Source organism: Schistocerca gregaria, chromosome 8, assembly GCF_023897955.1.
Source record: "Schistocerca gregaria isolate iqSchGreg1 chromosome 8, iqSchGreg1.2, whole genome shotgun sequence".
NCBI lineage: Eukaryota > Metazoa > Arthropoda > Insecta > Orthoptera > Acrididae > Schistocerca > Schistocerca gregaria.
This window is the reverse complement of record NC_064927.1, coordinates 401,502,049-401,525,825: the sequence shown is the minus strand read 5'-3', so window position 1 is coordinate 401,525,825 and position 23,777 is coordinate 401,502,049. Positions and strand designations below refer to the sequence as shown.

Genomic DNA, 23,777 nt, shown 5'->3' with positions numbered 1-23,777 from the left:
GACTGGAATTCGACAGTAGGAAAAGGAAGAGAAGGAAACGTAGTAGGTGGATTGGGGCCAAGAAATGAAAGAGGAAGCTGCCTGGTAGAATTTTGCACAGAGCATAACTTAATCATAGCTAACACTTGGTTCAAGAATCATGGAAGAAGGTTGTATACATGGAAGAACCCTGGAGATACTAGAAGGTTTAAGATAGATTATATAATGGTAAGACAGAAATTTAGGAACCAGATCTTAAATTGTAAGACATTTCCAGGTGCAGATGTGGACTCTGACCACAATATATTGGTTATGAACTGTAAATTAAAACTGAAGAAACTGCAAAAAGGTGGGAATATAAGGAAGTGGGACCTGGATAAATTGAAAGAACCAGGGGTTGTACTGAGTTTCAGGGAGAGTATAAGGGAACATTTGACAGGAATGGGAGATAGAGATACAGTAGAAGAAGAATGGGTAGCTTTGAGGAATGAAAAAGTGAAGGGAGCAGAGGATCAAGTAGGTAAAAAGACGAGGGCTACTAGAAATCCTTGGGTAACAGATGAAATACTGAATTTAATTGATGAAAGGAGAAAACACAAAAATGCAGTAAGGAATTCAAACTTCTCAAAAATGAGATCGGCAGTAAGTGCAAAATAGCTAAGCAGGGATGCCTAGAGGACAAATGTAAGGATGTAGAGACTTATTGCACGAGGGTTAAGATAGATACTGCTTACAGGAAAATTAAAGAGACCTTTGGAGAAAAGAGAACCACTTGCATGAATATCAAGAGCTCAGATGGAAACCCAGTGCTAAGTAAAGAAGGGAAAGCAGAAAGTTGGAAGGAATATATAGAGTGTCTATACAGAGGCGATTTTCTTGAGAACAATATTATGGAAATGGAAGACGATGTACATGAAGATGAAATGGGAGATATGATACTGCGTGAAGAGTTTGACAGAGCACTGAAAGACCTAAGTTGAAAGAAGGCCACGGGAGTAGACAACATTCCATTAGAACTACTGATAGCCTTGGGAGAGCCAGTCTTGACAAAACTCTACCATCTGGCGAGCAAGATGTATGAGACAGGCGAAATTCCCTCAGACTTCAAGAAGTCATGGACGTTAAATTCCAATCCCAAAGAAAGCAAGTGTTCACAGATGTGAAAATTACCGAACTATCAGTTTAATAAGTCACAGTTGCAAAATACTAACGCGAATTCTTTACAGACGAATGGAAAAACTGGTAGAAGCCGACCTCGGGGAAGATCAGTTTGGATTCCGTAGAAATTTTGGAACACGTCAGGCAATACTGATCCTACGACTTATCTTAGAAGAAAGATTAAGGAAAGGCAAACCTATGTTTCTAGCAGTTGTACACCTTGAGAAAGCTTTTGACAATGTTGACGGGAATACTCTCTTTCAAATTCGGAAGGAGGCAGGGGTAAAATACAGGCAGCGAAAGGCTATTTACAATTTGTACAGAAACCAGATGGCATTTATAAGAGTCGAGGGACACGGAAGGGAAGCAGTGGTTGGGAAGGGAGTGAGAGAGGGTTGTAGCGTCTCCCCGATGCTATTCAGTCTGTATGATGAGGAAGCAGTAAAGGAAACAAAAGAAAAATTCGGTGTAGGTATTAATATCCATGGAGAAGAAATAAAATCTTTGAGGTTCGCCGAAGACATTGTAATTCTGTCAGAGACAGCAAAGAACTTGGAAGAGCAGTTGAACGGAATGGACAGTGTCTTGAAAGGAGGGTACAAGATGAACATCAACAAAAACAAAACGAGGATAATGGAATGTAGTAGAATTAAGTCGGGTGATGCTGAGGGAATTAGATTAGGAAATGAGACACTTAAAGTAGTAAAGGAGTTTTGCTATTTGGGGAGCAAAATAACTGATGATGGTTGAATTAGAGAGAATATGAAATGTAGACTGGCAATGGCAAGGAAAGCGTTTCTGAAGAAGAGAAATTTGTTAACATCGAGTATAGATTTAAGTGTCAGGAAGTCATTTCTGAAAGTATTTGTATGGAGTGTAGCCATGTATGGAAGTGAAACATGGACGATAAATAGTTTAGACAAGATGAGAATAGAAGCTTTCGAAATGTGGTGCTACACAAGAATGCTGAAGATTAGGTGGGTAGATCACATAACTAGTGAGGAGGTATTGAATAGAATCGGGGAGAAGAGGAATTTGTTGCATAACGTGACGAGAAGAAGGGACCGGTTGTTAGGACATGTTCAAATGGTTCAAATGGCTCTGAGCGCTATGGAACTTAACATCTATGGTCATCAGTCCCCTAGAACTTAGAACTACTTAAACCTAACTAACCTAAGGACAACACACAACACCCAGCCATCACGAGGCAGAGAAAATCCCTGACCCCGCCGGGAATCGAACCCGGGAACCCCGACGCGGGAAGCGAGAACGCTACCGCACGACCACGAGTTGCGGGCGGTAGGACATGTTCTGAGGCATCAAGGGATCACCAATTTAGTACTGGAGGGCAGCGTGAAGGTTAAAAATGGTAGAGGGGGACCAAGAGATGAATACACTAAGAAGATTAAGAAGGATGTAGGTTGCAGTAGGTACTGGGAGATGAAGAAGCTTGCACAGGATAGAGTAGCATGGAGAGCTGCATCAAACCAGTCTCAGGACTGAAGACCACAACAACAAAAACCGCAACAACATCCTCAGGAAACTGATGAAACGGCTTCAGCGCGTTAGTCGCCACAAGAATGCAAACGGACTCCTTCTTCTTCATGGCAACGCAAGGTCCCGAGAGGAGCTCATAAAATTTAATTGGACGATTCTTGCTCATATACCCTACAGCTCTGATGCCCCACCTTCCACCCTTTTGTCCCGTGAAGCACGCACTCCCTGGGAAACAGTACGTGGATAATGGATAGGTTATTCATGCAGTTAGACATTGGCTCCGCCGTCAACAAACGAAGTGGTACCAGGTGGGGATACAGGCCCTGTCAGTAAGATGGTGTAAGTCCATTGTATTGAAAGCAAATTATATTTAAATAATTGACTTTGTAGCCAAAAGAGCGGGGAATAATATAGTGTATTGGCCCACGCGGTGTAGCCGCGGAACTAAGGGCGCCTTGACACGGTTCGCATGGCTTCCCCCGTCAGGGCTTCCAGTTCTCCCTCGGGTATGGGCGAGTGGATTCTTCTTAGCGTAAGTTAGTTTAAGTTAGATTAAGTAGTGTGCAAGCCTAGGGAGCGATGAAAAATCAAATGGTTCAAATGGCTCTGAGCACTATGGGACTTAATTCTGAGGTTATCAGTCCCCTAGAACTAAGAACTACTTAAAACTAACTAAGTTAAGAACAGCACATACATAAATGCCCGAGGCAGGTTTCGAATCTGCGACCGTAGCGGTCGCGCGGTTCCAGACTGTAGCGCCTAGAAACTTTCGGCCATTCCGGCCGGTTAGGGACCGATGGTCTCAGGAGTTTGGCGCCATAGGAAGTTACCACTAGTTTCCAAAATAGTGTATTGGAATACTGAATAGAACCAACCTGCTTTCAGAAGATATATGTGTTGCATTACTTATTTATCGCTCCTCCTACATATACATGCACTACTTCATTTCATGCTCATTTGACATTTGTTGCATGCAGACTTCATCGTGTTCAAGTTTCAATATATTACACATTCCTTAAAGATTACTAACAATTTGATACCATCACAGAATAAAATATCTTTTACGTAAAATCTGGTTGCTATGTAAGTGCTATACCTGATGCTCGCCTCTGTCTTTCGCCACAGAGCGACGACATGAGCGCCGCCGGCAGATGCGCCGCCTTCCTGCCAATTCCGGGAGGGCAGGTGTTCCTCTACTGCTGGGCGGCTCACAACATTATGGAACAGGTGAGCCAACTACGATCAGAAGGGTAGGCACAGAATACCTCAAGTTTTGCATCTCTGTTTGTTGGTACATGCTGCATGTAACCAGATGAAAACGTTAGTGATCTGACTCATTAAGGGCGTAACCATGTACAGTGCTACAAGGTATTAATAAGCAAGATATACTTTGCTACAAAGTGCACTTGTTGTGTAAGTTATACTTTGCTAGTGTATCAAAATAATTAAAATTCTTAGTGAAATTTATTTAGAGTCTTAGAGTAATAGTACACACTGCGTACCGCTGGCGCCTTGACTTTCAACTCCGTGGGTACACCGCCAACCATCATTCAATCGTTATTCAACATTATTTCCATGAGGAAGGAAAACGTACTCTAAAGTGAACGTTATTGCATGTAGCGAGACTGACTGGAGTAGTCTACAAAACAGTATCGCGAAACGCTCTTTCACACGACATGGCTTACCTAAAAACCTTCGCGTTCTCACCCTGCGTGCCCAATCGGAACCGACCGGCCGACATGTCGTCCATTGGCAGGACCGTCATTGGATGCGACTTGAGGAAGTGGGGCCAGCACACCTCTCTCCCAGAAGCTGACGGCTTTCTTGGCCTTGAAGCCGCTATTTCTCATGCAAATGTCTCCTCAGCTAGCATGACGAAGGTGAGTACACCAGGGACAAATCCCTGACAGAACCGATGGTCGAACCCGTTTCCTCCACATAGCAGCTAGATACTCTAACTATAGAGCTTATGTTTAAATATAATTCCCAGACCCTAATTTTGAGAACAGTGGACCATTACCATATTCAGGAAACGGCGCTGGAAAACTTGTATTCGGCAGGACGGTCAAGTTTCATGGACAGCTCAGTTACCAGTTGTAACCACTTCGTCTGTTTGAGGAGTTATCTCTAGAACGGAGCACACTGCGGCACAGCCCCTACAAGAAGCCTAGTTGCAAGGGTGGTGGACAACTCTGAAACTGAACACCAGTCTCCTGAGAAAACAGAGTACGTTATTAGGTCGGTCGTGGCACGAAACTGCTAAAACATTTTTTCTTCGGATTTTCATTTAAACATAAGCCAGACAGAAAAAATGTCAAGTAGTTTCATAATTCTTTCATTCTCTCTCTCTCTCCCTTTCTCTCTCTATCTCTCTCTCTCTCTCTCTCTCTCTCTCTCTCTTTTTTTTAACGAGACCTGGTATGGCCTTCCTCGGCATGTGGGCTCACAGAGCACAGACAATTAATAATCAACACTTTTCGATGACTTTTCTTAATCAACACATATATCAAAGCGTCATAGTTATGTTTACTGATTTCAGTAGTATCTTTAAACTAAGAATATATATTCAGCACATCCCAAAACAGAAAAAGAAAGCGTTATAAGTTGATCCCTAGAATGATTGTGTTATGCATGATTCTTTATCTCTTATGGGTTCGGTATGTCAATCGGTAAAAGGAAAACCCATGTAGGGCAGCTTTGTCGTTCCTCAGTCTATCCATCCCTCTCTTAAAACACTTTCTTCTCAGGAACTGTGCCACAAATTCATCTCCTGTGCTAACCTCTTCATCTAAAAGTAGAAATTAAACCCTATGTCCTCTGTTATTTGTTGGATGTATTCAAACATTTATCTTCCACAATAGTTTTTACCCTCTATAGTTCCCTATCGTACAATGGAGGTTATTTCCTGATGCTTTAATACAAGTCCTATCTACCCGTGGTCTAGGGGTAGCGTCTTTGATTCATAATCAAAACGTATTTGGTCCCGGGTTCCAAACCCGCCACTGCCAAAATTTTGAAACATAATCAGCATTGGCGGCCGACATAAGAAGTCAGCCTCATTCTGCCAACGGCCTTGTCAAAGAAGGCGGAGGAGCGGATAGAGGTTCAGGGCACTCTCTTGTCCTAGGGGAGGGAAATTTCTCCTAAAAGCGGAAGAATCAGCAATGATCAACGACATGAGGATGCAGAAGGCAATGGAAACCACTGCATTAAAGACACGTAACGTGTATCCACAGGACATGTGGCCTGTAGTTGAAGAAGTGTCATGATGATCTCTCCATTGGCAAAAGATTCCGGAATAGTCCCCCATTCGGATCTCCGGGAGGGGACTGCCAAGGGGGAGGTTACCATGAGAAAAAGATTGAATAATCAACAAAAGGGTGATGTTCTACGAATCGGGGCGTGGAATATCAGAAGCTTGAACGTGGTAGGGAAACTAGAAAATCTGAAAAGGGAAATGCAAAGCCTCAATCTAGATATAGTAGGGGTCAGTGAAGTGAAGTGGAAGGAAGACAAGGATTTCTGGTCAGATGAGTATCGGGTAATATCAACAGCAGCAGAAAATGGTATAACAGGTGTAGGATTCGTTATGAATAGGAAGGTAGGGCAGAGGGTGTGTTACTGTGAACAGTTCAGTGACCGGGTTGTTCTAATCAGAATCGACAGCAGACCAACAACGACGACGATAGTTCAGGTATACATGCCGACGTCGCAAGCTGAAGATGAACAGGCAGAGAAAGTGTATGAGGATATTGAAATGGTAATGCAGTATGTAAAGGGGGACGAAAATCTAATAGTCATGGGCGACTGGAATTCAGTTGTAGGGGAAGGAGTAGAAGAAAAGGTTACAGGAGAATATGGGCTTGGGACAAGGAATGAAAGAGGAGAAAGACTAATTGAGTTCTGTAACAAGTTTCATCTAGTAATAGCGAATACCCTGCTCAAGAATCATAAGAGGAGGAGGTATACTTGGAAAAGGCCGGGAGATATGGGAATATTTCAATTAGATTACATCATGGTCAGACAGAGATTCCGAAATCAGATACTGGATTCTAAGGCGTATCCAGGAGCAGATATAGACTCAGATCACAATATAGTAGTGATGAAGAGTAGGCTGAAGTTCAAAACATTAGTCAGGAAGAATCAATACGCTAAGAAGTGGGATACGGAAGTTCTAAGGAATGACGAGATACGTTTGAAGTTCTCTAACGCTATAGATACAGAAATAAGGAGTAGCGCAGTAGGCAACACAGTTGAAGAGGAATGGACGTCTCTAAAAAGGGCCATCATAGAAGTTGGAAAGGAAAACATAGGTACAAAGAAGGTAGCTGCGAAGAAACCATGGGTAACAGAAGAAATACTTCAGTTGATTGATGAAAGGAGGAAGTACAAACATGTTCTGGGAAAATCAGGAATACAGAAATACAAGTCGCTGAGGAATGAAATAAATAGGAAGTGCAGGGAAGCTAAGGCGAAATGGCTGCAAGAAAAATGTGAAGACATCGAAAAAGATATGATTGTCGGAAGGACAGACTCAGCATACAGGAAAGTCAAAACAACCTTTGGTGACATTAAAAGCAACGGTGGTAACATTAAGAGTGCAACGGGAATTCCACTGTTAAATGCAGAGGAGAGAGCAGATAGGTGGAAAGAATACATTAAAAGCCTCTATGAGGGGGAAGATTTGTTTGGTGTGATAGAACAAGAAACAGAAAACGATTTAGAAGATATAGGGGATCTAGTATTAGAATCGGAATTTAAAAGAGCTTTGGAAGACTTACGGTCAAATAAGGCAGAAGGGATAGATAACATTCTACCAGAATTTTTAAAATCATTAGGGGAGGTGGCAACAAAACGACTATTGACGTTGGTGTGTAGAATATATGAGTCTGGCGACATACCATCTGACTTTTGGAAAATCATCATCCACACAATTCCGAAGACGGCGAGAGCTGACAAGTGCGATAATTATTGCACAATCAGCTTAACAGCTCATTCATCGAAGCTGCTTACAAGAATAATATACAGAAGAATGGAAAAGAAAATTGAGAATGCGCTAGGTGACGATCAGTTTGGCTTTAGGAAAAGTAAAGGCACGAGAGAGGCAATTCTGACGTTACGGCTAATAATGGAAGCAAGGCTAAAGAAAAATCAAGACACGTTCATAGGATTTGTCGATCTGGAAAAAGCGTTCGACAATATAAAATGGTGCAAGCTGTTCAAGATTCTGAAAAAAGTAGGAGTAAGCTATAGGGAGAAACGGATCATATACAATATGTACAACAACCAAGAGGGAATAATAAGAGTGGACGAGCAAGAACGAAGTGCTCGTATTAAGAAGGGTATAAGACAAGGCTGTAGCTTTTCGCTCTTACTCTTCAATCTGTACCTCTAGGAAGCAATGATGGAAATAAAAGAAAGGTTCAGGAGTGGAATTAAAATACACGGTGAAAGGATATCAATGATACGATTCGCTGATGACATTGCTATCCTGAGTGAAAGTGAAGAAGAATTAAATGATCTACTGAACGGAATGAACAGTCTAATGAGTACACAGTATGGTTTGAGAGTAAATCGGAGAAAGACGAAGGTAATGAGAAGTAGTAGAAATGAGAACAGCGAGAAACTTAACATCAGGACTGAGGGTCACAAAGTCAATGAAGTTAAGGAATTCTGCTACCTAGGCAGTAAAATAACCAATGACGGACGGAGTAAGGAGGACATCAAAAGTAGACTCGCTATGGCAAAAAAGGCATTTCTGGCCAAGAGAAGTCTAGTAATATCAAATACCGGCCTTAATTTGAGGAAGAAATTTCTGAGGATGTACGGCTGGAGTACAGCATTGTATGGTAGTGAAACATGGACTGTGGGAAAACCGTAACAGAAGAGAATCGAAGCATTTGAGACGTGGTGCTATAGACGAATGTTGAAAATTAGGTGGACTGATAAGGTAAGGAATGAGGAGGTTCTAGGCAGAATCGGAGAGGAAAGGAATATGTGGAGAACACTGATAAGGAGAAGGGACAGGATGATAGGACATCTGCTAAGACATGAGGGAATGACTTCCATGGTACTAGAGGGAGCTGTAGAGGGCAAAAACTGTAGAGGAAGACAGAGATTGGAATACCTCAAGCAAATAATTGAGGACGTAGGTTGCAAGTGCTACTCTGAGATGAAGAGGTTAGCACAGGAAAGTAATTCGTGGCAGGCCGCACCAAACCAGTCAGTAGACTGACGACCAAAAAAAAAAAAAATCTACCTGTCCCTTTCTCTGCTCAGTGTTTTCCACTTGATTCTTCCTTCACCGACCCTATGGAGAACCTCATGTTCCTTTATCTTATCAATGCACCTGATAATCAACCTTCCGCTGTAACACTACTGAGCCGTGGTAGAAATTGCTGTTTTGAAGAGCGGGCTGCAGCGCGTAGTTTGAAGCAGTCGTCCTCCATTTCTGACAGTGGCGCCACTGTGGCAGTCGCAGATTTGGTGTCTCCCTCTGGTGGGAAAGGGGAAAGGTTGCCTCTTCATATGCATTTAAGGGGCGCTATGAGCTCGCCAGGTGGTCAGTCTGGGTCTGTCTCCCATTCCCAGCTTTCTAGTCTGTCTCTCGTCCGCATTTGTTACGCAGTTAGTGTCTGTTTGTCGTTCGGAGTGCTAGTATGTCTGTCGTTGGGATCGACCTGTCAAGCGGGAAAAATGAGAGTCTTTCCACACCGCCAATAAGAGAACTCAGCGAGTGGTCGCCCGGTCGGGGCTCAGTTCCTGCATCTGAGTCTGCACATTAAGACGCCAGCCTGCTCCAGTTTGTGCAGGCAATGGTAATTGGCGGTTGGATCGATCGGTTGGTCGGTCGCGCACTGAGACACAAGGTAACTTGTCCATCCTTAGCGTCAGCCATGTGAGGTCGCCAAGAGAGTCCGGTGGGCCACGGAGTATAGCGAGGGGTAATGACTTTGCGGCCGACGCGGGAGCAGCAGGAGTCAACCAACGACATCAGTCTGACTGGCGCGAGCTGCAACGCCATGAAACGGGAGATCGGCGCGCCTTCCTGCGTCCATTGAAGGGGCTGGCAGCGGACTGTTCGGGAGAGCGTGGGGCAGCTGCGCCAGGTCTTCTCGAGAAATCGCAGTTTATTAGAAGTTAAGTGATTGGTGATATGTTGTTTAATTTACTCTTCTTAAATTCTACTTGTTTTCTTGGTGAGGTCACCAGCCGTTTTGCTTTGGGGTCGTCTCACCATTCTTCTCCGTTTGCCCACTCGCGGGTAGGTGGTTGTTTATAAATTTGGTGGTCCATTTTTCCCTTGTGGCGTAGGGCGGGTTTGAGCAACCTGCGGTTCGGGTTATTTAGTTCACTTCCTGTTCATGCTGAATCGACTTGGACCTGCAAACTAGATTTTTCGGAGCTAGCCTCTAAGCAAGTTAACCTAAGCTGCAACGCAGCCGCCTTTCGCTGCAACTCAACTACTTCCTTACGATCAGCCTCGTTTACAACGACTTGTTCTAGATCAGAGACCCGGTTAAAAACGTTGAAACGTCCCCATAGAAAAATTGTACAAGACTTTGCTTAAACTGACACACAATATTTTTAGGGCAACGCAATCTGACTTTCAAAAAGCCCTACAAAAGAATGGCCCTGACTAACATTAACCTGTACGTTTCACATATCACTTACCTCACAAAAATCTTGGTTACTCCAACTACTGCAATACAGCGAGCGCTACTACTGCCAGCTAAATAAAAGATTCAAACTATGGAAGTCACTAACTACTGATAGGCACAGTTAGCAAATGAAAGATTTAATAGAGAACAAACAATGTATTTACCTTAATAGTCATAATATATATAGCAGTTCATGACATCCAGTCTTACAAATTTCTAAACTCTGCCATCTCTCTCCCCACATCCACCACTGCTGGCGGCTCAACTCCAACTGCGCAACACTACCCGCTGTTAGCATCCAGCTGCCGCTGCCCAACATTACAATGGCAGACAACAATGCAAACCAGCCACAGACTACACATGGCACAGCCAGTGATTTTCATACAGAGCGCTACATGGCGGCAGCGTTACCAATAAAAAAACCTAAACAGCTTACTTACATAGCCCCCATGCTCCCCACAAAAAATTTTACAAATTGTTTTGGGCAGTGGCCAATACAGATTTGAAAAAAATTTTCATAATTACAATAAGAAAGAAATGAAATGCACACACTTATCGATACAATGTTGGTCAAACGCTAAAATTTTCTCACAGTCCATAAAGACAGTCCTGATCGTTCATCACAGCATAATAGCAGTGTTTTTTTCAAAGTCTGAGTTATAAAAGAAATTGCACTTGGAAGTAGTGGATTTCTAAGCAGTCTTGAAGAAGTAGTGTTGTCCTTCCAACAGAAAGACAGTGCTGACTCTTGACATGCAGACAGGTAATGGGCCACAGCAGAGTCAGTCGACGTTGAAGACTATCGGTTGGTAGGTCATCACAGAGCAGACCCACTGTAGTCCTGGTAGAGATTACTATTGGTGGGCCACCAGAGGTGCAGACCCACTGCAGTCCTTGTAGAAATAATGGTATTGGTGAGTCATCAAAGGTGTAGACCCACTGTAGTCCTTGTAGAGATGGTTAGCAGCCAACTGTTGCGGCTGTGCAGGTGCACAATCACCATCGAAGAGTGTTGTGGACAATATAGCAAATCCATAAACCACCACTTGTCCACTCACAAAGAATTTGTTTGAAATGTCCTTAGAACCAGCAATGCTGTTATCCAGTCCCTTGCTGAATTATTAACACACATGCAAACACTATCAGTCCCTACTTCTCACATATTGTCCATATACTATGATCAACAGAAACGTGTGCAGTGAAGTGATACTTAATTTGATGAACTGGTGTCAATTACAATTTTATAACATGCAAATACAATAACAAAGGTTCAAAATATATCATTAAAGAACATAATAGTACAGATAACATTTGCAGTAATACAGGCTTTACAAAAGAATCGAAATAACAAATACATCAGTGTTACAAAAATTATGACATAAGTACATACATAAAAGATCAGAATAACTTTTGAAACATCAACTTCACACATGAGTATTAAAACAAAACAGAATAAATAATGTGTAAACATGTTTACGAAGTAAATAACATGTTGTTAATTCAAATTATATTTGACAATAACAGTATTCCTCATCATAGTGAATGTAGCTTAGTATTAAAAGAGAAAACATTCTATGAAACAGTACACAGAGGTAGGAAGAAAACAAATGCACAAGGATACACAAACACATAGTGGGATAACACAAAAGGAAAGGACAGGGTTTGTTTTTAGGGTAACATTTGGTACTTCAGTCCAACCCAAAACTTCATTCTGTAGATCTTTCGTCGTATCTCAACATTTGTTTCCTTCAAAAATAACCTATCCAAGCATGCTTTCTGTATTTTGTTCACATCCTCTTTCAAAAATAGTTTTTCTCCACTGTACACTACTTTTTTTGGCCAAACCATTTTCTTATAGCTTCTCAATGCTTTTCTTCCAATTCATCATAGTTAGTTTCTTATGTAGTCTACCCCCTCTTAAGCTAACTTAAACCTACTGAGCTCAGATGCTAAACTAAGGGACGACGAAATGCAGCAGCACAAAACAATTAACACAAACAGCAATGACAAAATAATGCAAATTGGCAGAAAAAAAGGCAGCAATATAGGACTTAGCAAATGCAACATTACAACTAATATGAAACAATGAGCAGCAACAAGAAAAATAAATCAGTAGTAAAACTGGCTTAACAGAGTAATACAAAGTGAAATTCAGTAACACTATGCCTGGCAAACAGCAGCAGCAAATGCAATAACTTATATCTAAACATGACAAAGCTCAAGCAGAAAAATAGTACACTAAAGACAACAATGCAGATAAGGGAGATGTCTGTTTACATCTTAATGTCTATATAATTAAAGTGGTGCACCACAGAAGCTAATTCTATAAAAAATTACCAAGTAGTTGAAAAGAAAATTAAGTGTGCAGTGACTGTTATTAATCCCTTCTTACTGCTATTTCCTTTCGAAGTGCTCCTTTTTCGAAGAACGTGGATCATAAAATGATTATTTAATAGATCTGTTGACAGAAAGTGTTCACATTAGCAAATTCATTTAATTTTATTTTATAAAACCAATGCTGCAACACAACTGGAAACCAGATATCAAATGAAAAATTCAACTATGAAAGGCAAAGCATAAAAATATCATTCAATAGTCATGTGACATTTCATAAGTTAGTACAAATTCCCTCAACTCTCGTAGAAAGAGGCTTGTCATTATCAGGTGTGCAGATGTAAGTAAGTATCTTTTCCAAGTAATGAGCGTGTCGTTTTTGCGATGCTTTCTACAAAGGAATGTCAATAGCGAGGATAATGGCCTCCTTTTTTTTCTTGTGCCTCTGAAAGGTACACACTAATGGCTTGTTTCCAGGTGGCTGTCGCGCAGCTGGGTGCCCATGACGCATTACGTGCAGGTTGTCACTTAACTGTCTTATCGAAATATTTACGACAGCAGTTTCCGCTACAGTGGCAGTCTCATATAAAAATATTTCACAGGTTAAGAATTTGCGTTACACATCTGTAGAAACAAAATCCTATTGATGTAACAGTGTCCAAAAAAATTTCGTCAGCATTGTAATACATTAATGCATTTACATACATTTCATAATTCTCAAAGTACGAGTCTTGGTTTCCAACATCTTTTTCCACAAATGAGAGTCCCTAACCAATACTCATTATTCCTTACCTTATCATACATATACATATTCGTCGACACTTCTTCAATATTTGATCATAACAGATACGTAGCATAACCAAGTACCTCATATAGCATCAGCTTAAACATACCTCAGCAGCATAATTCACATCGTCGTCGGAATATATAACATCATAACACCTCAGTCAAATCTCAAAAACGTCGTAGCTTTCTGCAATAATTTCAAAACCTAAAAAAAATTCTCTGCTCATGTCAAAAGTCTCATCTACCTCAAACGTACTTTAAAAATCATGATCTCATACCAAATATGTCATTCAAAGCTCTCATAGTATCACAATGGTTCCGAAAAAATAAGAACAGTTCACAAAGTACAGACAAAATACAATTTCATAAGTGTAAATTTATCCAACTGTGTAATTGCGTAAACATGTGTTACTGATGTAGTAAAAATAAATATTTGTCTCTCTCAGTTAAATGATCAGATAGGTGTGTAATTCTGTGTTAGAGAAATATGGTACCGTTGTGTAAAGTTGTATAAGCAAATACCATATTACCTAGGGCTCCTTGTGCTTGCCAAACACATGGTACACAAAGTAAGCGTGTACCCCCCTGAGGATTAATGTAATTATATTTTGAGCACAAAATTAATCACTCAAACACGTGTACTGTAGCCCTAAACTGTTCGTCTTGTTGTCAGATAATCTCTGTGGAAGTGTCGTAGTTATCGTCCTCCGACAGCTAAGTTCTGCAGAAGTCAATGTACTTACCTCATGATAAATAACAATGAAATGATTTGCGTATAAATATCTTACTTATTACGCTTATTGCCGTGATGAAGTAAGTACTGTACTGTAACGTATTGTTGTGCTACAGAAAAAGTTGTCTCATTGTAGCTATACCACAAAGCTACTACTAAAACATGTTTTCCTTTCCAGAAGAATTCAGAAAAACTGTGCAGATATAAAACAGATAAAGCGCAAAAGCACAATGTAAATTGTCACACACATTAGTTGCGTCGTGATATAATCGTGTAGCTTTCAAAGAAACCAAATGCTAAGTCATCTTTAATCTCACAGAAAGTACTTCAAATAAAGAATGTCTTTTCAACTAAACCAAAATGTTGCATTAAAATTTCATTAACAGTATATGTTCTAAGTATGTACGCCTTATAGTCATTACGTAATCGTGTAACTAACAAGCAAGTATGTACAAATACAATAACACTTTGTCGTCTGTTCACTATAACAATGCATTCGTAATTTCTGTTTAAGTAAGTTCTCCTGGTTCTTTACTGGGTATTTAACTTCAAACATTGTTGCATGTTAACAGTTTCTAAGTCTGACAAAGCATACTAGTAATGTAAAGTGAAAAGTTATATGGCAAAGACAAAGTTAATAAGCAAATTATCTTTCAATAAACGGTTTTACACGTGAAATGTGGTGTAAACCTTTACTCTTCCTAGTGCGCAGAGGTTCAACTTGAACGCATTTAACATGCGATATACGTCGGTAAAGAATACTGGAATTTTTCTGAAGGTTAGCGTCTATGTTATTTTTCTCTGAGCCAGCCGGTGCACGCGGCTGCCTGCGGTGCGAGTCATTGTCTGTTACTTTGTTGGCGCGCGCCGTTATTGGGATTAGGAGACCTAATTTCCACAGATTCACCTTGATAAAAGGCCCTGCCCTGTTTGAAGCTCGCCAGTTCTGATGGATTTCAGGTCTGTCGTTTTGTCGGTAGTTTCCATAGTTTCTTTCTTGTCGGTTACGTGGTGGTGAATTTCTCCCTGAATCGTAACTGCGCGCTGGACCGTTGCGTCTAAAGTTATTCTGTCTCCCTTGATAATAATTATTTTGGTTCTCATATTGTCTGTTTCTCTGATTGTCTCTGCGATAGTCAATACCGCGGAGAGGTGATCTTTCCCTGTAATTATTACTACTCTGCCAACGGTTGTCATACGGGTGGTGTCTGTTTTGGTCACAATTTACGTTGTACGAATAGCCTTGTCGTGTCCAGTTATTTCTTTCATCGCGGAATTGCGACGGATGTGACCTGTAGTTGTTGTGTTCCTGTTTTCGCGTTCCGCGATTGACAGTGTCAATTTCTAATTCTTGTAAGAGTAACTGAAAAGCTTCAATGTCGTCTTTGCAACGTCCTGCCAAAATAATATGCCGTAAATGTTCAGGCAATTTGATTAAGCAAATACGGATGAGTTCTGAGGGGCTGTATGGGTTTGACTGATTCTTGTGCAACATGTCTTCGAAATATTTCACAAGACTGGAAAATTTAGATTGTTTGAAATGTTTCATCATAATGATGCTATGTTTTACTCGGTCTTGTGTAGCTTGAGACCAATATGCTGAGAGGAAGGCATGATAAAATTCTCCTTCACTGTGACAATCGTGAATGACCGATCGCATTCTTACAGCTGGTTCATTCTCCAAGTAGCCACATATAAATTCTAATCTGTGCTCTAATGACCAGTTGGGAGGAAAACAATGAGAGAATTGATGGAGCCACGCTTGTGGATGAATGTCGTTGCCAGAATTCTTAAATGTTTTGAATTTACGTACAGTAATGAACAGCTTATAGTCAAAATCATCGTGTCGGCGGGTAGCATATCGGTCATTGTTACGTCGTGTCGGCGGTTCCATCTCAAAATTCGGTGCACCTTGCCAATTTCTTTCATAATTTCCGAAATGCCCTGTGTTATCATTTTGTGGCTTTTGCGTATTTCTATGTCCCTCTTCCCGTGTTGGAGGGCGAATGTCCTCTGAAATACGTAATTCTTGTATTACCTGTGTCAGCTGATCTTGTACTTCCCGGATTTCTCTTTGGTGTTGCGTATTAATTTAATTCTGATTTTGTTTGAATTTCCTAATTTGTTCGAACTCTTCTGTGTCATTAAGGACCACAGGTTTTGTGTCATTCAGATTATTATCTACCTTCGCAGATAAATTATTTAGCTGATCCGAAAGTTCAACTACTTTCTCTGATAATGAACTGATTTCCTCCATGTGTCTTTCTGAACCAATTTTCAGAGTATCTACTGTGTCCTTTAAGTTTTCCTGAGTTTTTGCAAGTTGCGTAACCGAATCGGTAGATGCAACTGAGTCAGTTTTAGCTTGCAAGGTCTCATGATTTTCATGAACAATAGTTTGTAGTTCTTTTATGGCTGCTTCGTGATTCTGTAATGCATTTTCATGCCGCGAAAAAAAGGTTGGAAATGCTCACAAATTTGTGTTTTTACGTCATTACAGACTTTTTGACATTTCGATTCGATTTTATGTAATTCAGTAGTTAAATCTTCACATGTTTGTTCAAGCGTATGTTCCACTGAGTCTAACTTTTGAAGCTTTTGTTCCATTGCGTCTAACTGTTGCTGTGTTTGTCTCTGGTGTTGTTCCATTGTGTCTAACTTTTGAAGATTTTGTTCCATTGTGTCTAACTGTGGCTGTGTTTGTCTCTGATTTTGTTTCATTTGCTGCATTAATTTCAATAATAATGTATTAGTGTCTGGAATCTGTTCCTCTATGCTTTTTGGCAGTGCATTTTCACTGGCAACATTTACATTTTGACAAGCAGAAAATGTGTCTTGACTCATTTGAGAAAACGGTGAGGACCCAAAACCTGAATCTACAGTATTCACAATATTGTGTCCTGTCATTTCGGATTCCTGAGGCGAGCTGTTGCCGACCGATCGATCGATAATGCATCCCTGTTCACTAATTGTTTCACTGCCTACACCATTATTTGCTGCCCACTCCATTTCCCTATGCACAATTACCAAATTAGTACTTATAATGTCTGTTAATTCATTACACAGTGGTGCTGGCAAGCTACGCTCGTCGTCACTATTATTTCTCAGTTTACTTTGGAGCCTAGTGTTACGTTTTTCACACGCCATTATTGTCGCAATATTTCACACGACAACACACAACACCACAATTTGAAGAGCAAAATAAGAGAACACATTAATGTAGCACTGAAAATAATATCTAGTTAATTGCAAGTGCAGCTGCGAAATACTTGGTGCAAATCTACATGCATGCCACAACTGTTTTACTGTACAACAATGAAAAACTACAACTACAGAGGAAATTCTCTCTACAATTACGCTCTAGCAATAAACAATGGCTACACTAACTACACAAACTACAAGAAAAAATCCGAAGATTCCAGCGAGGTATCCTCGGATAAGGGTCGCCATATGAAACGTCCCCTTAGAAAAATTGTACAAGACTTTACTTAAACTGACACACAATATTTTTAGCGCAACGCAATCTGACTTTCAAAAAGCCCTACAAAAGAATGGCCCTGACTAACATTAACCTATACCTTTCACAAATCACTTACCTCACCAAAAATCTTCGTTACTCCAACTACTGCAATACAGCAAGCGCTACTACTGCCAGCTAAATAAAAGATTCAAACTACGGAAGGCACTAACTACTGATAGGCACAGTTAGCAAATGAAAGATTTTAATAAAGAACAAACAATGTATTTACCTTAATAGTCATAATATATATAGCAGTTCATGACATCCAGTCTTACAAATTTCTAAACTCCGCCATCTCTCTCCCCACATCCACCACTGCTGGCGGCTCACTCCAACTGCGCAACGCTACGCGCTGTTAGCATCCAGCTGCCGCTTCTCAACACTACAATGGCAGACAACAATGCAAACCAGCCACAGACTGCACACGGCACAGCCAGTGATTTTCATACAGAGCGCTACATGGCGGCAGCGTTACCAATAAAAAAACCTAAACAGCTTACTTACAACGTGCCCCAAATATGCGCATAATCTAGCTAACTGCTTGCGACTCGGTTGACCAACACAAAAGCAGTCTAAATGTTGTTGGAACTCACCGACGTCTCTTGCCACCGCTGCCATGGCCGTCGGAAAGGAACCAATAACTTCCGGTGAAATTTGGACTGGACTGAGCAAGGCATCTTTTAAGTCCGCAAGAAATTCAGGAACAGTGCCTTGTTTGTTTGTATTACGTATATGCAGCTCATAAAAGAGTTGACGTCTGCGCAACAGGCCTAATCCTGGACATTCTCTGGCCGCAATGATAACCTGAAACATGCAGCTAAACAGTCACTTGGCCAAAGCGAAATTATAAAATAAGTACAACTACAATTTCATCAGGTACTCAAAGAGTAGTTTCATCAACGCTAACCATGGTCTGCTACCAGTAATGAACCGTGATTTATTTTCAAAGAATATTCTTAACAATTTATTTTATTTACTAGTGATTCATCAAGAACATTAACACTTTTAATCACACTATGTAAGCACGGAAGTAGTTGCCAGGCAGTAACTGATGAAATTTCCTTTTAACAAGTGCGAATTTTATTCACTTTAACAGTGTATAAAAGCATTTTTTAAAAGAAACAGATTTAAAATTATAATCAGAAATCACCCTCTAATTATCAAAGTTACAATTTATTCAGAGACAGTACGAAACAAGTTTTGACTGTATGAGCTTTTGGGCAGAGAACCTTGCCACTTCCTTTGACACGGCCATTGTTACGACCACTCACAACATGCTCTGAAAGACTACACAGGTGCAAATCTGTAACACACCAGATAACTTTCAACTAAGAGTTTTAACCATTTACACAAGCACACAAACTATGCACCCCTCATAGGACGGATGGAAATGGTACAAAACACTAACAATTAAAATATTAACCTTGCCACTGAAGGTGCAACTTGATTTTCACTTCTAAGAAAAGTCTTACAGTGAAAGGGTGGCAGCTTTATATGCAAAATGATCATTTAAATAAAAGCCCCTGAAATTCAATCTTATATAAAATTCTACAAGATTGGCCAAACAATAGTTAAGATGCTCTACAGTACAGAGATACCGCCTCTCAAGATTATAGGCAATAATATCAAAGTTTCGAAAGATCAAAACATATTTCAGGTATTAGGCCGTTACACTCCAAGCAATAAATTCGTTAACACTCCAAATCCGACAAACATGACAGAGGCAGCTACTAAGGTACCGTAGACTGATAAACCGATTACCGAAAAATCCAAACCGCAGATTCCTCTAACCAGCCCCTACTCCACAAGGGAAAAACGGACCACCAAATTTATAAACAACCACCTACCCGCGAGTGGGCAAACGGAGAAGAATGGTGAGATGACCCCAAAGCAAAATGGCTGGTGACCTCACCAAGAAAACAAGTAGAATTTAACAAGAGTAAATCAAACAACATATCACCAATCACTTAACTTCTAATAAACTGCGATTTCTCGAGAAGACTTGGCGCAGCACCCCCAAATCGCTCTCCAGAACCGTCCGCTACCAGCCGTTTTAACGGACGCAGGAAGGCGCGCCGATCTCTTGTCTCACAGCGTCGCAGCTCGCACCAGCCAGACTGATGTCGTGGGTTGACTCCTGTTGCTCTCGTGTAGATCGCGAAGTCACTACCCCTCGCTATACGCCGTGGCCCACTGGACTCACGTGGCGACCTCACATGGCCGACGCCAAGGATGGACAAGTTATCTTGTGTCTCAGAGCGCGACCGACCAACCGATCGATCCAACCGCCAATTACCATTGCCTGAGCAAACTGGAGCAGACTGGCGGCCAAACGTGCAGACTCAGATGCAGCAACTAAGCTCCGACCGGGCGACCACTTGCTGAGTTCTCTTACTGGCGGAGTGGAAAGACTATCATTTTGCGGGATTTAAGGGTTGATCCGAACGACAGACATACTAGCACTCTGAACGACAGACATACACTAACTGCCTAACAAATGCGAACGAGAGACCGACTAGCAAGCAGACTAGCAAGCTGAGAACGGGAGACTGACTCAGACTGCCCCCTGGTGAGTTTTTTTTCCTTTATTGTATTTCAATTCCCCACTGGGTAGGGCTGGCAGCAGCATATGCGCTACTCTTTGGCTCAAAGACATAAGACAAACAATAGAAAAAATATCAAAGGAGAAAACCTGGTGAACATAGATACAAAAAAGGGGAGCGTCATGGAAGACAATGGACAAAAATGGGGCGACTGGAAAATTGAGAGAAGAAAATCCTAAATAAGTAGCACACACAAAAAAAACCACACACTGGGACAATCAAAAGAAACAAAGCACAATACGACTGGAGCAGGAGCGTACCAGTCGATGATGCAGCACATAAATACTGACAAAAACACAAAGTACATGGCCAGCACACAATTAAAATCACACCTCTCAACGCACAGGAGAAACAGCACTAAACACAACACTGATGAGGCATGATGATCAAAAAGGAAGATCTGCCAGGCCAAAGGAGAAGAGGGAGAAGGAAAGAAGGGAGGGAGGACAAGAGAGGTGGGAAGATGGGCGTGGGGCACTCTAGGGAGGGCCAGGTAGGGAGGGACATGGGAGGGAAGAGGCAAGGAGTGGGCAGGGGCTCAGGGGGGGATGGAGGAAAATCCGCTCTAGGGAGAAGGAGGGGAGAGGCAAAAAGGCCAGGGGAGGGGGGGAACAAGGCCAAGGAAGGAAGGGTATATGTCACAGCGAAGTTCATCATCTGGGAGGGGGAGGTGCTGGAAATTCCCCTGATGAAGGAGATGGAGGGTGTGGAGGTGGAGAGAGGGAGTGATACAGCGATAGAGGTGCGGCAACAGGCAGGGAGTGGAGAGGAAAGGGAAAACCAGGGGGTGGGGGGATCAAGCCTGCAGACAATGTAAAGGATGGGAAAATGTTGGAGGAACAGGAGGAGGTGGGGGAAGGGGATGAGTTCATAAAGAAGCCATGTTGGGGAAGGAAGGCACATAAGAAAAGCAAGGTGGAGCACATGGCGTTCAAGTGTTTGGAGGTCCTTGTAAAAGTGGGTGGGTGTGGAGATCCAGACAATGCTGGCATAGCAGAGGATAGGACTGATTAGGGATTTATAGGTGAGTAGGATGTCAGAAGGATGCAGTCTCCATGTTCTGCCAGACAGGAGTTTCGGGAGGTGGATGCGGGAATGGGCTTTCTGCTGAATGGTCTGGAGGTAAGGGGTCCAGGTGAGGTGACGGTCGATGGTGAGGCCTAGGTATATCAGGGTAGAGATGAGTTGGATGGGATGACCATAAAGTGTGAGGTAGAAATCATGGAGATGGAAGGAGCGGGTGGTGCGGCCTATGATGATTGCCTGGGTTTTGGAGGAGTTAAGATGGAGGAACCACTGGTTACACCAAGTGGTGAACTGGTTAAGGTGGGTTTGGAAGGTGAGCTGGGACTGTTGAAGGGTAGGATAGAGAGCCAGTAAGACAGTATCATCGGCATACTGGAGAAGGTGGACAGGTGGGGGTGGTTTGGGAATATCAGCCATATACAAGAGATAAAGGAGAGTGGAGAGGACAGAGCTCTGGGGGACGCCAGCAGTTGGATAAAAGATATGGGAGTTGGTGTTGTGGAGGGTGATATAGCAAAGACGGCGTGGGAGGACCAGACAGACAAAATTGATAGGCAGGGCATAGATTAGGAGTTTAAAGAAGAGACTGGGAAGCCATACATGGTCATAGGCATTTTGGAGGTCGAGGGAAACAAAAATGGTGGAGCAACGGGAGTTGAGTTGGAGGGAGAGAAGGTGAACGAGGTTAAGGAGTTGGTCTTCAGCAGAGGAGGAGGGTACGAAGCCACACTGGGTAAGGGGAAGGAGGTGGTGTTGATTAAGGTGCTGATGGACACGGCGGGAGAGGATGGATTCGAAGACCTTACTGAAGATGGAGGTGAGGCAGATGGGACGATAGGAAGAGGCGGCAGAAGTGGGTTTGTTGGGTTTGAGGAATATGAGGACGTGGGAAGTCTTCCACAGGTCACACGACTGTGTCACCTACCGCCACCTTAGAGAAAGCCTCTCTTCCTTCTTGGCTGTCCTTGCCCATCTATATAACATCATCCCCTCTTCACACTATTTAATGTAACTCTGCTACATTACAGAACATAACGCCAACTGGCCATCACCACTGTACTCCATGCTTCGTGACATTCTAACACTTAACTCGAAGGAATGTAGCGCTACTTCATTACAGCACAGACCGCCAACAGGCTTTCTCAACCGTACTCCATGATTCGCAGAATTTTAAAACTGAACTCAAGAAAATACACTCCTGGAAATGGAAAAAAGAACACATTGACACCGGTGTGTCAGACCCACCATACTAGCTCCGGACACTGCGAGAGGGCTGTACAAGCAATGATCACACGCACGGCACAGCGGACACACCAGGAACCGCGGTGTTGGCCGTCGAATGGCGCTAGCTGTGCAGCATTTGTGCACCGCCGCCGTCAGTGTCAGCCAGTTTGCCGTGGCATACGGAGCTCCATCGTAGTCTTTAACACTGGTAGCATGCCGCGACAGCGTGGACGTGAACCGTATGTGCAGTTGACGGACTTTGAGCGAGGGCGTATAGTGGGCATGCGGGAGGCCGGGTGGACGTACCGCAGAATTGCTCAACACGTGGGGCGTGAGGTCTCCACAGTACATCGATGTTGTCACCAGTGGTCGGCGGAAGGTGCACGTGCCCGTCGACCTGGGACCGGACCGCAGCGACGCACGGCTGCACGCCAAGACCGTAGGATCCTACGCAGTGCCGTAGGGGACCACACCGCCACTTCCCAGCAAATTAGGGACACTGTTGCTCCTGGGGTATCGGCGAGGACCATTCGCAACCGTCTCCATGAAGCTCGGCTAGGATCCCGCACACCGTTAGGCCGTCTTCCGATCACGCACCAACATCGTGCAGCCCGCTCCAGTGGTGTCGCGACAGGCGTGAATGGAGGGACGAATGGAGACGTGTCGTCTTCAGCGATGAGAGTCGCTTCTGCCTTGGTGCCCAATGATGGTCGTATGCGTGTTTGGCGCCGTGCAGGTGAGCGCCACAATCAGGACTGCATACGGCCGAGGCACACAGGGCCAACACCCGGCATCATGGTGTGGGGAGCGATCTCCTACACTGGCCGTACACCTCTGGTGATCGTCGAGGGGACACTGAATATTGCACGGTACATCCAAACCGTAATCGAACCCATCGTTCTACCATTCCCAGACCGGCAAGGGAACTTGCTGTTCCAACAGGACAATGCACGTTCGCATGTATCCCGTGCCACCCAACGTGCTCTAGAAGGTGTAAGTCAACTACCCTGGCCAGCAAGATCTCCGGATCTGTCCCCCATTGAGCATGTTTGGGACTGGATGAAGCGTCGTCTCACGCGGTCTGCACGTCCAGCACGAACGCTGGTCCAACTGAGGCGCCAGGTGGAAATGGCATGGCAAGCCGTTCCACAGGACTACATCCAGCATCTCTACGATCGTCTCCATGGGAGAATAGCAGCCTGCATTGCTGCGAAAGGTGGATATACACTGTACTAGTGCCGACATTGTGCATGCTC

General features: G+C 42.8%; 1 protein-coding gene across 1 annotated transcript in view; it reads left to right on the top strand.

Moving 5' to 3' along the window:
- Window positions 1-23,777, top strand: part of LOC126285215 (odorant receptor Or2-like) — a 78,829-nt gene that overhangs the window by 25,171 nt on the left and 29,881 nt on the right. Inside the window, exon 3 of the mRNA XM_049984518.1 lies at window positions 3,760-3,861. Coding sequence (XP_049840475.1) covers window positions 3,760-3,861 — 102 coding nt within the window. The remainder of the gene's footprint in view (window positions 1-3,759; window positions 3,862-23,777) is intronic.